The sequence below is a fragment of the Arachis hypogaea genome, chromosome 14 (assembly GCF_003086295.3).
Source record: "Arachis hypogaea cultivar Tifrunner chromosome 14, arahy.Tifrunner.gnm2.J5K5, whole genome shotgun sequence".
In the NCBI taxonomy this organism is placed as follows: domain Eukaryota; kingdom Viridiplantae; phylum Streptophyta; class Magnoliopsida; order Fabales; family Fabaceae; genus Arachis; species Arachis hypogaea.
The window spans coordinates 140154941-140168468 of record NC_092049.1 but is presented as its reverse complement, the minus strand read 5'-3'; the positions used below and the strand labels follow the sequence as shown (position 1 = coordinate 140168468).

The 13528-nt window shown below is 31.8% G+C and overlaps 3 protein-coding genes across 3 annotated transcripts; all 3 read left to right on the top strand.

Moving 5' to 3' along the window:
• The first annotated feature begins 1272 nt into the window (after window positions 1-1272).
• On the top strand, window positions 1273-6381 carry LOC140178783 (glucan endo-1,3-beta-D-glucosidase-like). Its single transcript, XM_072216041.1, has 4 exons — window positions 1273-2045; window positions 2936-3034; window positions 3140-3146; window positions 5360-6381. Exons 1-4 carry the CDS (start codon window positions 1273-1275, stop codon window positions 6356-6358), a joined length of 1878 nt encoding a protein of 625 aa, XP_072072142.1. The 3' UTR covers window positions 6359-6381.
• A 997-nt stretch (window positions 6382-7378) lies between these two features.
• LOC112744707 (glucan endo-1,3-beta-D-glucosidase) lies at window positions 7379-9631 on the top strand. The gene has a single exon (XM_025794407.3). The coding sequence runs from the start codon at window positions 7415-7417 to the stop codon at window positions 9473-9475; it is 2061 nt and encodes a 686-aa protein (XP_025650192.1). The 5' UTR covers window positions 7379-7414; the 3' UTR covers window positions 9476-9631.
• A 1480-nt stretch (window positions 9632-11111) lies between these two features.
• Window positions 11112-13433, top strand: LOC112744706 (glucan endo-1,3-beta-D-glucosidase-like). The gene has a single exon (XM_029292378.2). It carries the CDS (start codon window positions 11212-11214, stop codon window positions 13282-13284), a length of 2073 nt encoding a protein of 690 aa, XP_029148211.1. The 5' UTR covers window positions 11112-11211; the 3' UTR covers window positions 13285-13433.
• The last annotated feature ends 95 nt before the right edge of the window (window positions 13434-13528 follow it).

The following is a 13528-nucleotide window of genomic DNA, read 5'->3' as shown; positions in this document are numbered from 1 at the left end:
GAAAAATAGTCTTATCCATCAAATCTCCTACCCAAATACACCCCAACAAAATGGTGTGGCTGAGCGGAAAAATCGTAAGTTACTTGAGATGACTCGAGCCATGCTTTTTGATGCACAAGCTCCAAATTTTTTTTTGGCCTGAAGCTATAGCGACTTCTGCCTACTTACTAAATCGCCTACCTACCCAAGTTCTCCACCACAAAACACCCTTGCAAGTCTTGGCTACTCAGACTACAATCCCGCCTATTCTAACCTTACCACCTCGAGTATTTGGATGTTCCATCTTTGTCCATATTCCCAAAGCCAATAGAACCAAACTTGATCCTTGTGCAGAGAAATGTGTTTTCGTTGGGTATGCTACACACCAAAAGGGGTATAGGTGTTACAATCCAATCACTCGTCGTATTCATGTGACCATGGATTGTGATTTTTTAGAATCCGAATTTTACTTCGGCCGCCAACATGGCATTCAGGGGGAGAACAATAATGAACCACCAAGTTGGCTAAATAACCTTTGTTGCCCAGAAACTGTTCAAACAGAGCAAGTAGATGGAGCCACCGAGCATACTTCACTCAACGTAGAAAACAACTCGGTACATACAACCAGTGAGAGTCCTCTTGAGAATGTCAGACAAAAGGTAAGTAATTGTCAACCTGATAATTTACTCCCTGTTTTTAATGAGGCCACTAACAATAACAGTATAGTACTGGAACATGAAGAACCAGAGCCCAATACCTTTACTCTTTCTCCAAGAAGAAACAGAGGGATGCCTCCTGATCGGTACTCACCAGAACATGTTCCTTGTAACTCAAGATACCCGATAAGAGTGGTTAGAAAAGGAATAGCAGATGTTGCAAAGGCTTTTTCCACCAGACTCTTAACAGAAGACATTCCAAGAACTGTCCGAAAAGCTAATGAAAAAGCTAAATGGCGAAAAGCCATGAATACAGAAATGGAAGCTCTAGAGAAGAACGGAACTTGGGAGAAGTATATCCTACCGACAGGAAAAAACCCAGTCGGGTGCAAATGGGTTTTCACTTTTCACCATTAAACACAAGGCAGATGGCACTATTGAACGGTACAAGGCAAGGTTGGTGGCCAAAGGTTATACACAGACCTATGGTATCGACTACACTGATACTTTTTCACCGGTTGCAAAGATTAATACTATCAGGGTGTTGTTTTCAATAGCAGCAAATGAAAATTGACCACTCCATCAATTTGACGTCAAGAATGCTTTCTTGCATGGAGAGTTGAAAGAAGAAGTGTACATGGATGCTCCTCCAGGTTTCTCAACAGGATTTAGAAAACATGAAGTTTGCCGGTTAAAGAAGGCTCTTTATGGGCTTAAACAATCTCCATGTGCCTGGTTTGGAAGATTTACAGTTGCCATGAAAAGGTATGGGTACAAGCAAAGCAACTCTGATCATACCCTTTTTTTGAAAAAACGAGGAGATTTAATCACTTGCCTAATAATCTATGTGGATGATATGATCATAACGAGAAGTGATGCTGAAGAAATTGCAAATTTAAGAAGGAACCTATTTACAGACTTTGAAATGAAGGATTTGGGAGGACTAAAATATTTCTTAGGAATAGAGGTCCAACGATCCAGCAAAGAAATCTTTATCTCCCAAAAAAAGTACATTTTGGACCTTCTGGCAGAAACAGGAATGGTGGATTGCAAACCAATAGATACGCCCATGCAAGTTAATCACAAGTTGAAGATAGTAGAAGGTGCCACCTTACCAGATAAGGAAAGGTATCAACGACTAGTTGGAAAACTAATTTATTTATCACATACTCGGCCTGACATAACTTATGTTGTGGGAATAGTAAGTCAGTTTATGCATAAGCTACAAGAAGATCATATGGAAGCTGCCATGAAGATAGTTCGATATTTGAAGGGAGCTCCAAGAAGTAGAATCATTTTCAAAAGGAATGGTCATTTGAAGGTTGAGGCATACACTGACGCAGATTGGTGGGCAACCCAAATGATAGAAGATCAACAGTTGGTTACTTTACACTTGTTGGAGGCAACCTGGTAACTTGAAAAAGTAAGAAGCAGAAAGTTGTAGCTCTTTCAAGCGCAAAGGCAGAATTTCGAGGGATCCTTAAAGGCATAACTGAAGTATTATGAATAAGACAATTAATGACTGAGATTGGGTTTTCACCACAATTGCCAAGTCAGTTGAAATGTGACAATAAAGCCACAATCAGCATTTCAGAAAATCCCGTACAACATGATAGAACAAAACATATTGAGGTGGATCAATACTTTATCAAAAAAAAATTGAGAATGACATTATTGAGCTCCCCTTTGTGAGATCAGAAGATCAGTTGGCTGACATTCTAACTAAAACAGTTTCAAGACAACCCTTGTTAAAGTTCTAACTAAGCTGAGTATTAGAATATCATAATTAGGAAACAAAATCAGGAAAATATCAAAGAGGATTAGAAAAAAATCAATGTAATTTATTAGGATATTATTCCATAACGAGTGTACTCTTGATCTATATATTAGTAAGAACCTTTTAATCACAGATGAGAAATGTGAATAATAAAAAAAGGTTCTTACCAATATATAGATCAAGAGTACACTCGTTATGGAATAATATCCTAATAAATTACATTGATTTTTTTCTAATCCTCTTTGATATTTTCCTGATTTTGTTTCCTAATTATGATATTCTAATAATGTTGTCTTGGTGGAAACTTAAGATCTATGAATTTACGAACCATACTAAAATTCTCGCAGCAGCGGGGAGATGGACCTCAGCAAATACGGGAGGACCTTCCCCCAAGGATCGACCTGGATTTTGGAGAAAAAGGCCTTCTGGATCAGGTGGCGGTTTTCTGACGGTTCTTCAATGATTTCCTTAATATCGAAAAGTTCCGTGAAATTTTCTCTTTTTTTCCTGTCTGCTACTTCAGCTTCTCCTGTTTGGTTGAAAGGTATCGGTACCAAATTGAAACAGAGAAGAAGAATGGTAGTGGAGAGAAGAGAAAAAAAGAGATTTTACTAATAGCTGCGTAACTAATTGTAACTAATCTAATTGAGAGAGATTGTAACTAACTCTCTGCTGACTCAGCTACAAGTTTAACTAATTCAGTTCAGCTTAATCGTTACTCTATCAGTGGTATGGTATACTGGTATTTCAACTTTGCGCTTTTTCTTTCTCTCTTTCTTTCTTTCTTCCTTTGGGTAGTTATAGTCTCGCGTTTAAACCATTATATTCGTGCACGTAAGATAACTCACGTGTCAGAATGGGACGCTATTAGGTGCGGAGTTTTAAAACTCCATGATAAAAAGAAAGAGTAAAGTTTTCAATTAAAATTTTAAAAGTTCTTAAATAAGAAGAGAGAGAAAAAAATTTATTGATTTTTATTTTATTTTGGGCTAAATTCAATAGTGTTTTAATATTAGATCATTAAAATTTATTTTACGTTCTTTTTGTCTCAAATCTATTTTTTAAGTTAGAATTAATTTTTTTATTTAAAATTATAGTGAGTTAAAATTAAAAACTGTAGCAATAAAAAAATATTTTTATAATTTTTTATTTAAAATTTGTTTGGATTAGAATTTTTTTTGTTTTATTATTTTCATTTTGGACTATTTTATTTTGAAATTGATATCAAACTATTATAATAAAAACAAAAATAAAAGGTAAAAAAACTAATAAAATAAGAATATCTTTTTACAGTTAATTTTAAAATACTAAGATATAATTTAAAATTAAAATTATTTAATTTGAATTAAATATGATTTAATTTTAAAAAAATAACCTGTAATATTAGTTAATTTTTAAAATACAAAAATATTTTTTTAAAATTAAATTTGTTTGTTTATTTTAAATATTAAAAATTTATATTTGAATTTAGAATGATAAAATTACTACTTTTGAGAATTAGTTTTAAAATATATATTTAATGATTAATTAAAAATAAGCGTCTTTCTCTTTTTTGTTTTATTTTTTTAATTATTTGAACTAAAATACAAAAGTTGAATTTTTATTTTTATTTGTTTTGATTTTTTTATATTTTATTTAAATATAAATATGGGTATTTTTTATTGATATTTATGTTTTAAAGTTAATAAAAAATAAATAAATAATTAACTTAAAGGTAAAAAATGTTAATAATATGTACTAGTAATAAATCAAATTAGACTTATTCGATTTACTACTGGTACAATATATATGGTAAATCAAATAAAATTATGCCAATATCTTAAACTGGATTACATTATATGCATGTCTCATTTATAACTTTATATAGAAATATTATTGGCATTTATAATAGAAAAACCAAATACGTTATGTAAAAAATATATTTTAACCTATTATACCATCGATTTTGTGATCGATTAGATATTTTTTAAGTAAAAATGAGTGATATTTAAATAAAATATTAGCAATTAATTTAACAATCAAGACAAAAAAAAACTTTGGGATGATTAGAAAAATTTTAATAGCTAAACAAGTTATTAATGACAAATTTAGAGATTGACTGAGCAACCAACATAAAAGTTAATGTAAAATTAAGCCATAATTTATACTGTCTATATATTTTTTACTTAAATTCGATATTATTTTTAATTATTTAGAATTAAGTGGTATGTTATAGATGGAATAAATGGTATGTTGTTCGATATTACTTATAATATAATTAATTTTTAAAATAAAAAAATAACATATAAAACAAGTATTATGAGATAAATTATAATATCAAATAAATAATTAAAATAAATAAAATTTAAATTTATTAATTAATTAGAATTTATAAACAAAATTAATAATTTTAATAATTTATATATTAATAGAACATGTAAATTCCTAATAGTACGTCATAAAAAAAATCTCAATAATAATTGTCATTTTATTAAAAATATATAAAAAAAAGTTATAATTAATGTGTTTGTAATTTTACAAGAATGATACATTAATTGTTTAATAATTTTATCAATATGCATTAAAAGCTCTATTAAAAATGCTTATCGAAAATGAAAAATAGGAGAGACTATGAAAATATTTGGTAAGTGGCTTGAGTCTTGATTTTGGAACTATAAAAAGATATAAATTGAAATAATATCTCTTAGCTCTTAAAATACAGTAGCTGCATAATTTGGTGTTAGAGAAAAGCCATTTGCAGTACAATAATATATTCTCTTACATCTTAGTTGAATGTTAATTGAGCTTGAAATAACCTTAAATTTGTAAGATTTATTAGGTTTGTGATGCCTTGTTAAACTTACTTTCTACACAAAACAAGTTCTTACCTCAGAAGATAATAATCTCTTTGTACAATTTCAGAAATGCTAAATAATTATACTCTGACTAAAAAAAAATCTATGAATAGCACACAAGGTTGGCTTTGATAGCTGAAGAAGTTGATTTTCTTGATGTGATTCCTGTGGTTAAGAAGTTCTTGAGTGAAACCATTGGTCCATGGCTAGATGGAACTTTCAATGGGAATGGATTTCTATATGATGAGAAATGGGGTGGAATTATTACCAAACAAGGTTCTACTGATTCAGGTGCTGATTTTGGCTTTGGAGTTTACAATGATCACCATTATCATTTGGGATACTTTCTCTATGGAATTGCAGTGCTTGCAAAGATTGATCCAAAATGGGGTAAGAAGTACAAGCCTCAAGCCTATTCACTTATGTCAGATTTTATGAACTTAGGAGGAGGAAAAACAGACCATTATCATTCAACTTTGAATCATCATTATCATTACACACGTCTAAGGTGTTTTGATCTTTACAAATTGCATTCTTGGGCCGAAGGACTAACCAAATTCGCGGACGGAAGGAATCAAGAGAGCACAAGTGAAGCTATAAACGCATACTATTCAGAAGCATTGTTGGGTTTGGCATATAATGATACAGAACTTGTTTCATTAGGATCAACTCTTACAGCATTGGAAATTCATGCAGCTAAAATGTGGTGGCATGTGAATGGAGAAGGAGATAGTAATATGTATGAAGAAGATTTTGTAAAAGAGAATAAGTTAATTGGGGTTCTATGGTCTAATAAGAGAGACAGTGGATTACGGTTTGCACCTCCTGTGTGGAAAGAGTGTAGGCTTGGGATTCAGCTTATGCCATTGGTACCTGTTTCCGAATTCTTATTTTCTTATAAGAGTTTTGTGAAGAAGGTTGTAGAATGGACTATGCCTGCTTTGTATAGAAATGGTGTTGAAGATGGGTGGAAGGAATTTGTGTATGCATTGGAAGGAGTTTATGATAATGAAAGTGCTTTGGAGAAGATTAGAAGCTTGAAGCATTTTGATAATGGCAACTCATTTAGTAATTTGCTTTGGTGGATTCATAGCAGAGGTAGTAGTAAGTAGTTTTGATTATGATGGCAACTCATTCGGTCATTACTTCCTTATTGCCATCCATTTCTCATGATTTCAATCTTATCATAAAGTGATGATACTATGTATAAGTTTTGTATATTGTAACCTCTTTTCCATTACTCAATGTGAAAAAAAACATAAGGCTTCTATTTACTCTTGTGAAAAATAAATCAGCAAAGATTTGAAAAAGAAATTACAAAAAAGATATCAGAAATATTGATCATTTTAAAATGAGGATGTTTATTTTGAAATTTCGTGGTGAAATTTTAGAGATGTATTTGTTGATAATTGTTAATACAAGTTTCAATCTAATTAAGAAAATATTAGAAATCACCACATTATAGCAAACATGAATGTTATAAAAAGTGGATAACTAGGAAGATAGACAAAATACAAAAACCTTTTCCCATCACTTGGCAAAATAGAGTAAAGAGTGGAAAAAAGTGGATAGTTGAGCATCTTATAGGAAAAACCAGGATTTTGAACAATAAATTGAAAATCATGTTCTAATTTTTAAAAAGTCAAGAAGCACCAAAAACCAATACAACAACTTTTATTAGAGGACAAATGAGCTAAGTTCTCTGGCTAGTATAGCAGTTTTTTTTTTACACAAAGTAGCTACTGAACTATAGCACATGAAAAAAATTAGATGATGAAATTATTATAGTCAGATGAATAACTTCAAATATTATTAAACTTAACCATAAAATAGAAAAGACAAAACACATGTCAATGCATATCCAAAATGCTTCCACATGTATCCCTTACCTATGATATATAGCAATCAATTCTTTTGATCTACCATATGGTTTGATTGTATCTTCAAAAGCCAAAGCTTATAACACAGTCTAAAAGCCAACATGTAACTAAAATGCTCCCTTGTCTTCTCTAAAGAGGCATCAGCATAGTTTTCTCTAATAAAAAAACATGGATATGCAACAATGACATTCATGGTATTATAACACAACTCTTATAAATAGTTAGAAAAAACATTTGCATCTAAAACTCTCAGTCTCTCACTCAAGTTAACTAGTTCTTCCTATCAAAATGGCTCTCACAGGAGAAAAAGATGAACCTTTTCTGTTCCCGTCAATGGATTATCAAGTTGACCCTCCCAAATTCTTCTCTTCAGACCTTCTTTCATCGCCTTTACCCACACATTCTTTCTTCCAGAACTTTGTTGAAGCAGATGGCAACAACCCAGTGTACATTCACCCTTACCTCATCAAATCATCAGCTTCCTCTGTTTCTCTCTGCTATCCATCTCGCCGTGTTCATTCTGGTTCCATATACCAGGTATTCAAAGCTGATCTCACTATCTCTTCCTCAACTCAACAAACTCAACGAGGTTCTCATTCTCATCATCATGTCATATCTTCCTTCAGTGATCTTAGTGTCACTTTGGATATTCCTTCTTCTGATCTTACTTTCTTCCTTGTTAGGGGATGCCCTTATGTTACTTTCTCTGTCTCTGATCAAACACCATTATTTTCAATAACCACTGTTCACAAATTCTCTTTCTTTACTTCAAATTCTTCACTCACCAAGTATGCCCTCAAGCTTGACAATGGCCAAGCATGGCTTTTGTATGCTTCTTTACCAATCAAGGTCGGTAACAGCTATGAGACTATGATCTCTTTCTCAAAGAAATATACTTCTCATGATCATGGGGTTTCTCTGGTAGTGAGGATAGCATTGCTGCCAAATTCAAGTTCAGAACTTGAGGATGTTCTTGACAGGTACAGCACTTGTTATCCTGTATCTGGTGATGCTTTGTTTACTATGCCATATTGTGTTAAATATAAGTGGGAAAAGAGAGGGTTTGGTAATGGTGATTTGTTAATGTTAGCACACCCTCTTCATCTTCAACTTTTATCCAAGGATGAGGGAAATGTTACTATTCTAGAAGATTTTAGGTATAGGAGCATTGATGGGGACCTTGTTGGTATTGTAGGAGATTCATGGTTGCTGAAAGCAGATCATGTTCCTGTGACTTGGTATTCTACTGGAGGTGTCAAAGAAGAATCTTTTGATGAAATCAAATCAGCTCTTTCCAAAGATGTAGCTGGTCTTTGTTCTTCTGAGATAACAACAACTTCAGCTTACTATTATGGGAAATTTATTGCAAGGGCAGCAAGGTTGGCTTTGATAGCCGAGGAGATTGGTTTTCTTGAAGTGGTCCCATCCGTGAAGAAGTTCTTGCATGAAACCATTCAGCCATGGTTGGATGGCACTTTTGATGGCAATGGATTTCTATATGATGCAAAATGGGGAAGGATTAGTGTTGAAGCATACAGTGCTGGGTACTTCCTTTATGGAATTGCAGTGCTTGCAAAGATTGATCCAGCTTGGGGAATGAAATATAAGCCTAAAGCCTACTCACTTATGGCAAATTTTATGAACTTGGCAAGAGGATCAAACTCGAAATATACAAGTCTAAGGTGTTTCGATCTATACAAATTGCACTCTTGGGCTTCAGGGCTATGGAATAATTTATATGAACCTGAAATGCAACAAGACAGCACCAGTGAAGCTGTAAATATTTACTATTCTGCTGCATTGATGGGCCTAGCTTATGGTGACATCCATCTTGCTTCCATTGGATCAACTCTTGCATCACTGGAGATTCATGCTGCTAAGATGTGGTGGCATGTGAAAGAGGGTGATAATCTGTATGAAGAAGATTTTGCTCAAGGAAATAAGTTAGTTGGTTATGTTTCTGAGAAAAATAGACTTTGTAAAATGCGCTATTGTTATAGTGAGACTGAGTGTAAGATTGGCCTTCATGTGTTACCCTTATTGCCTATTACTGAGTTCTTATTCTCCAATGTTGATTTTGTTAAGGACCTTGTGAAGTGGTCACCATCTGGATATAGAGTAGGAGACGGATGGATGGGTTTTGTGTATGCACTTGAAGGAATTTATAATAATCAAGTTGCATTGGAGAAGATTAGAAGCTTAAAGCGTTTTGATGCTGGCAACACATTGAGCAATCTCTTGTGGTGGATTCACAGCAGACATGATTATAGAAAAATGGGATCCTGTCATGAGAAACAATATTGCTTCTGTCATTGCTGCCCTAATATTTTAAGGTTTAGATTATTGTGATAGTGTGTTGAATGTTGAATGTATGGTTCTTGATGAGGACTGACTTATAGTTCAGTTATCCCATTGAGTTACATAATATTGTTGCATAGTTGAACAAAAATGATGATGTTAAAGTTTGCAGCTTTTTTTCTAATTAAAGAACAATTCAATCATGAAGTAGAACAGTACACTATCCAATGGAGTATAATTCAAAATTCGTCCCTTCATATTAAGTGTTTATAGAAGAGTTAAAAAAATAATTTTTTTTTTAATAATAAAAAACTTTTATTATATATTTTTTTAAAATAAATATTTTAAAACTAAAAATAATAAATATAAGATAATTTATTTATAAATTATTTTTAATATAAATAGTTATTATTTAAATTATTTTTTTAAAATAAATATAATTGATTAATTGTATAAAATATTTTATATTATCAATAAATTAAAATTAAATTCATTCTTAAATAATAATTACTCATATAAATTTATTTTTATATAAAAATAATAATTAGTTAGATAATAAATTAATTAAATATATTAAATTTTTAAATAAACTTTAAAATATCATATTCTCACGAAAAGGCAATTTTATATTGACCAATACTCACGTGTAATAAATATGAAAAGATGAGTTATTTGATGATAAAATCATATTTTATTTATATAAAATATAAAATTCACGTAACATTACTCATTATTATTTGGTGTTTGTTATGATCAAGTGGCAGAGGTTGAAATAAAATTTTAGAAAGCCAAAAATTTAACATAAAAATATAACAATAATATTTATATTAAATAAAATTTATAAATATAATTACTTTTTAAATTTGTCACCAATTATAAGATAATAAATAAATAATTTTAAAAATAAAAAATATAAAATAATTTATAATAGTATTTTTTAAAAATTTATAATATTTATTAAAATTTTTTTATTAATTTATATAAATACAATAATATTAATATTTATTAAATATTTTAAAATTTTTTATCATATAAAAAATTAAATTAAATAAAAAATAAAATATAAAATAATATTAAATTAAATAAATAAAAATACCTAATTTTTTATATTTAAATTCAAAAGTAGAAAAAATATTACTTGTGAAATAGAGAGTTACGAAATACGAATAATTATTTGAAGCAACTAAACTATCTTTTATTTTTGAAGAAGTACTATTAATTTTTTTATAAAAAATTTAGGAGAACCATAGCCGGATGACTCCACTCTCTCAATTAGGTTCTATCCCTGATTATAATGTCTAAAAAATGTTGCCTAATTATTAAAATAGGTTAAATAATTCATTTTTAATTAAAAAATATAAAAGTTAAAAAATTTTAAATATTTTAAAATTTTTATAAAAAATAATTTAAACCAAAATTAAACACCAAACAAAAAAACCCCATAAAATTAGCTTTATTATTCTTTCTATATTTTTTCATAGTTTGACTATGTATGTGAGTGGATTCCTTTCCTATTTACCCTTTCAGAAAACACAATTTTCTAGATGTCACCAAACAATTTTCTAGATGTAATAATTACTGTAATAGGCTACTACTATTACATAGGAAATCCAACAGGCTCACCTAAGAATAATTATAGTCATTAAATTAAAATGGGTTTAAGTTATCTTTTCTGTGCTGAAGAAGAGGAAGAGGCAAAAAGTGATCTTAAGTCTTAACTATCTCACATTCTCTCATTGTATATATAAAATCACTTCACATCAACACTCCTCAAAATCACTTCATGCATGCAGATGCAGATAATGGCAAACATAACACACTTAGATGATGATGAACAACCTTTTCTCTTCCCACTCACAAACTCCAAAGTGCTCCCTGACCCTTCAAAGTTCTTCTCTAAAAACCTTTTCTCTTCTGCTTTGCCTACAAACTCATTCTTCCAGAACTTCGTCCTCAACGATGGCAACAATAAAGAGTACATTCACCCTTACCTCATCAAACCCTCTGATTCCTCTCTTTCTATCTGCTACCCTTCTCTCTCTGTCTCCTCTCATTCCATGCACCAAGTCTTCACACCTGATCTCACTATATCTTCCTCAACAAGTTCTCTTTCTCGCCATGTAATATCTTCCTTCAGTGATCTCAGTGTCACTCTTGATTTTCCCTCTTCCAATCTCACTTTCTTCCTTGTTAGGGGAAGCCCTTATGTTACTGTTTCTTTGTCTCGAAATGAATCTCTTTGTATAACTTCCATACACAGTTTCTCTTCTTTTTCTTCAAATGGTTCACCCAACAAGTATTCTCTTAAACTTGGCAATGGTCAGAATTGGCTTATCTATACTTCTTCACTGATCAAATTTAGTTTCAGCCATGACTTGAAGCTCACTTTCTCCAATAATTCCTCTGATGGGGCTCCTGTGATGCTTCGGATAGCAGTTATACCAGATTCAAGTTCAAAAACCGAGGTTGTTCTTGACAAGTACAGTTCTTGCTACCCTCTTTCTGGGGATGTTTTGTTCAATAAGCCATATTGTGTTGAATACAAATGGCAGAAGAAAGGTTTTGGCAATTTGTTGATGCTAGCTCACCCTCTCCATCTTCAACTTCTGTCTAAAGATGAGGGTAATGTGAATGTTCTTGAACATTTTAAGTATAGAAGCATTGATGGGGACCTTGTTGGTGTTGTTGGAGATTCATGGTTATTGGAAACTGATCCTGTTCCTGTGAATTGGCATTCCAACAGAGGACTGAAAGAAGAATCCTATGATGAAATCAAATCAGCACTTTCTAAAGATGTTGAGGATCTAGATTCTTCTGCAATAACAACTACTTCAACTTACTTTTATGGGAAATTGATAGCAAGGGCAGCAAGGTTGGCTTTGATAGGAGAAGAGGTTGGTTTTCTTGGTGTGGTTGCTAAGGTTAAAAAGTTCTTGAGTGAAACCATTGATCCATGGCTAAATGGAACTTTCAATGGCAATGGATTTCTATATGATGAGAAATGGGGCGGAATTGTTACCAAACAAGGTTCGACTGATCCAGGTGCTGAATTTGGCTTTGGAGTTTACAATAATCACCATTATCATTTGGGATACTTTCTCTATGGGATTGCAGTGCTAGCAAAGATTGATCCAAAATGGGGTAAGAAGTACAAGCCTCAAGCCTATTCAATTATGTCAGATTTTATGAACTTAGGAGGAGGAAAGGCTGAACATTATCATTCAACTTTGAATCATTATCATTACACACGTTTAAGGTGTTTTGATCTTTACAAATTGCACTCTTGGGCCGGAGGACTAACCGAATTTGCTGACGGAAGGAATCAAATGGGCACAAGTGAAGCTATAAATGCATACTATTCAGCAGCATTGTTGGGTTTGGCATATAATGATACAGAACTTGTTATATTAGGATCAACTCTGGCAGCATTGGAAATTCATGCAGCTAAGATGTGGTGGCATGTAAATGGAGAAGGAGATAGTAATATGTATGAAAAAGGTTTTGTAGAAGAGAATAAGTTAATTGGGATTCTATGGTCTAATAAGAGAGAAAGTCGATTATGGTTTGCACCTCCTCTGTGGAAAGAGTGTAGGCTTGCGGTTCAGCTTTTACCATTGATACCTGTTTCTGAATTCTTATTTTCCGATGAGAGTTTTGTGAAGGAGATTGTGCAGTGGACAATGCCTGCTTTGGATAGAGATGGTGTTGGAGAAGGGTGGAAGGGGTTTGTGTATGCATTGGAAGGAGTTTATGATAATGAAAGTGCTTTGGAGAAGATTAGAAGCTTGAAGCATTTTGGTAATGGCAACTCATTTAGTAATTTGCTTTGGTGGATTCATAGCAGAGGTAGTAGTAAGTAGTTTTGATTATGATGGCAACTTATTCGGTCATTACTGCCTTATTTCCAACCATTTATGATGATTTCAATTTTATCATAAAGTGATGATACTATGTATAAGTTTAGTATATTGTAACCTCTTTTCCTTTACTCAATGTGGAAAAAAAAACATAAGGCTTCTGTTTACTCTTGTGAAAATAAATCAGCAAAGATTCGAAAAGGAAATTACGAAAAAGGATATCAGAAATACTGATCATTTTAAAATG

Coding starts and splice junctions, on each gene's coding strand:
- LOC112744706 (XM_029292378.2), top strand. CDS start 11,212: ATGCAGATGCAGATAATGGCAAACATAACACACTTAGATGATGATGAA.
- LOC140178783 (XM_072216041.1), top strand. CDS start 1,273: ATGGATGCTCCTCCAGGTTTCTCAACAGGATTTAGAAAACATGAAGTT. Junction 2,046..2,935: donor CACTTGTTGGAGGCAACCTG/GTAACTTGAAAA, acceptor CTGCTACTTCAG/CTTCTCCTGTTTGGTTGAAA.
- LOC112744707 (XM_025794407.3), top strand. CDS start 7,415: ATGGCTCTCACAGGAGAAAAAGATGAACCTTTTCTGTTCCCGTCAATG.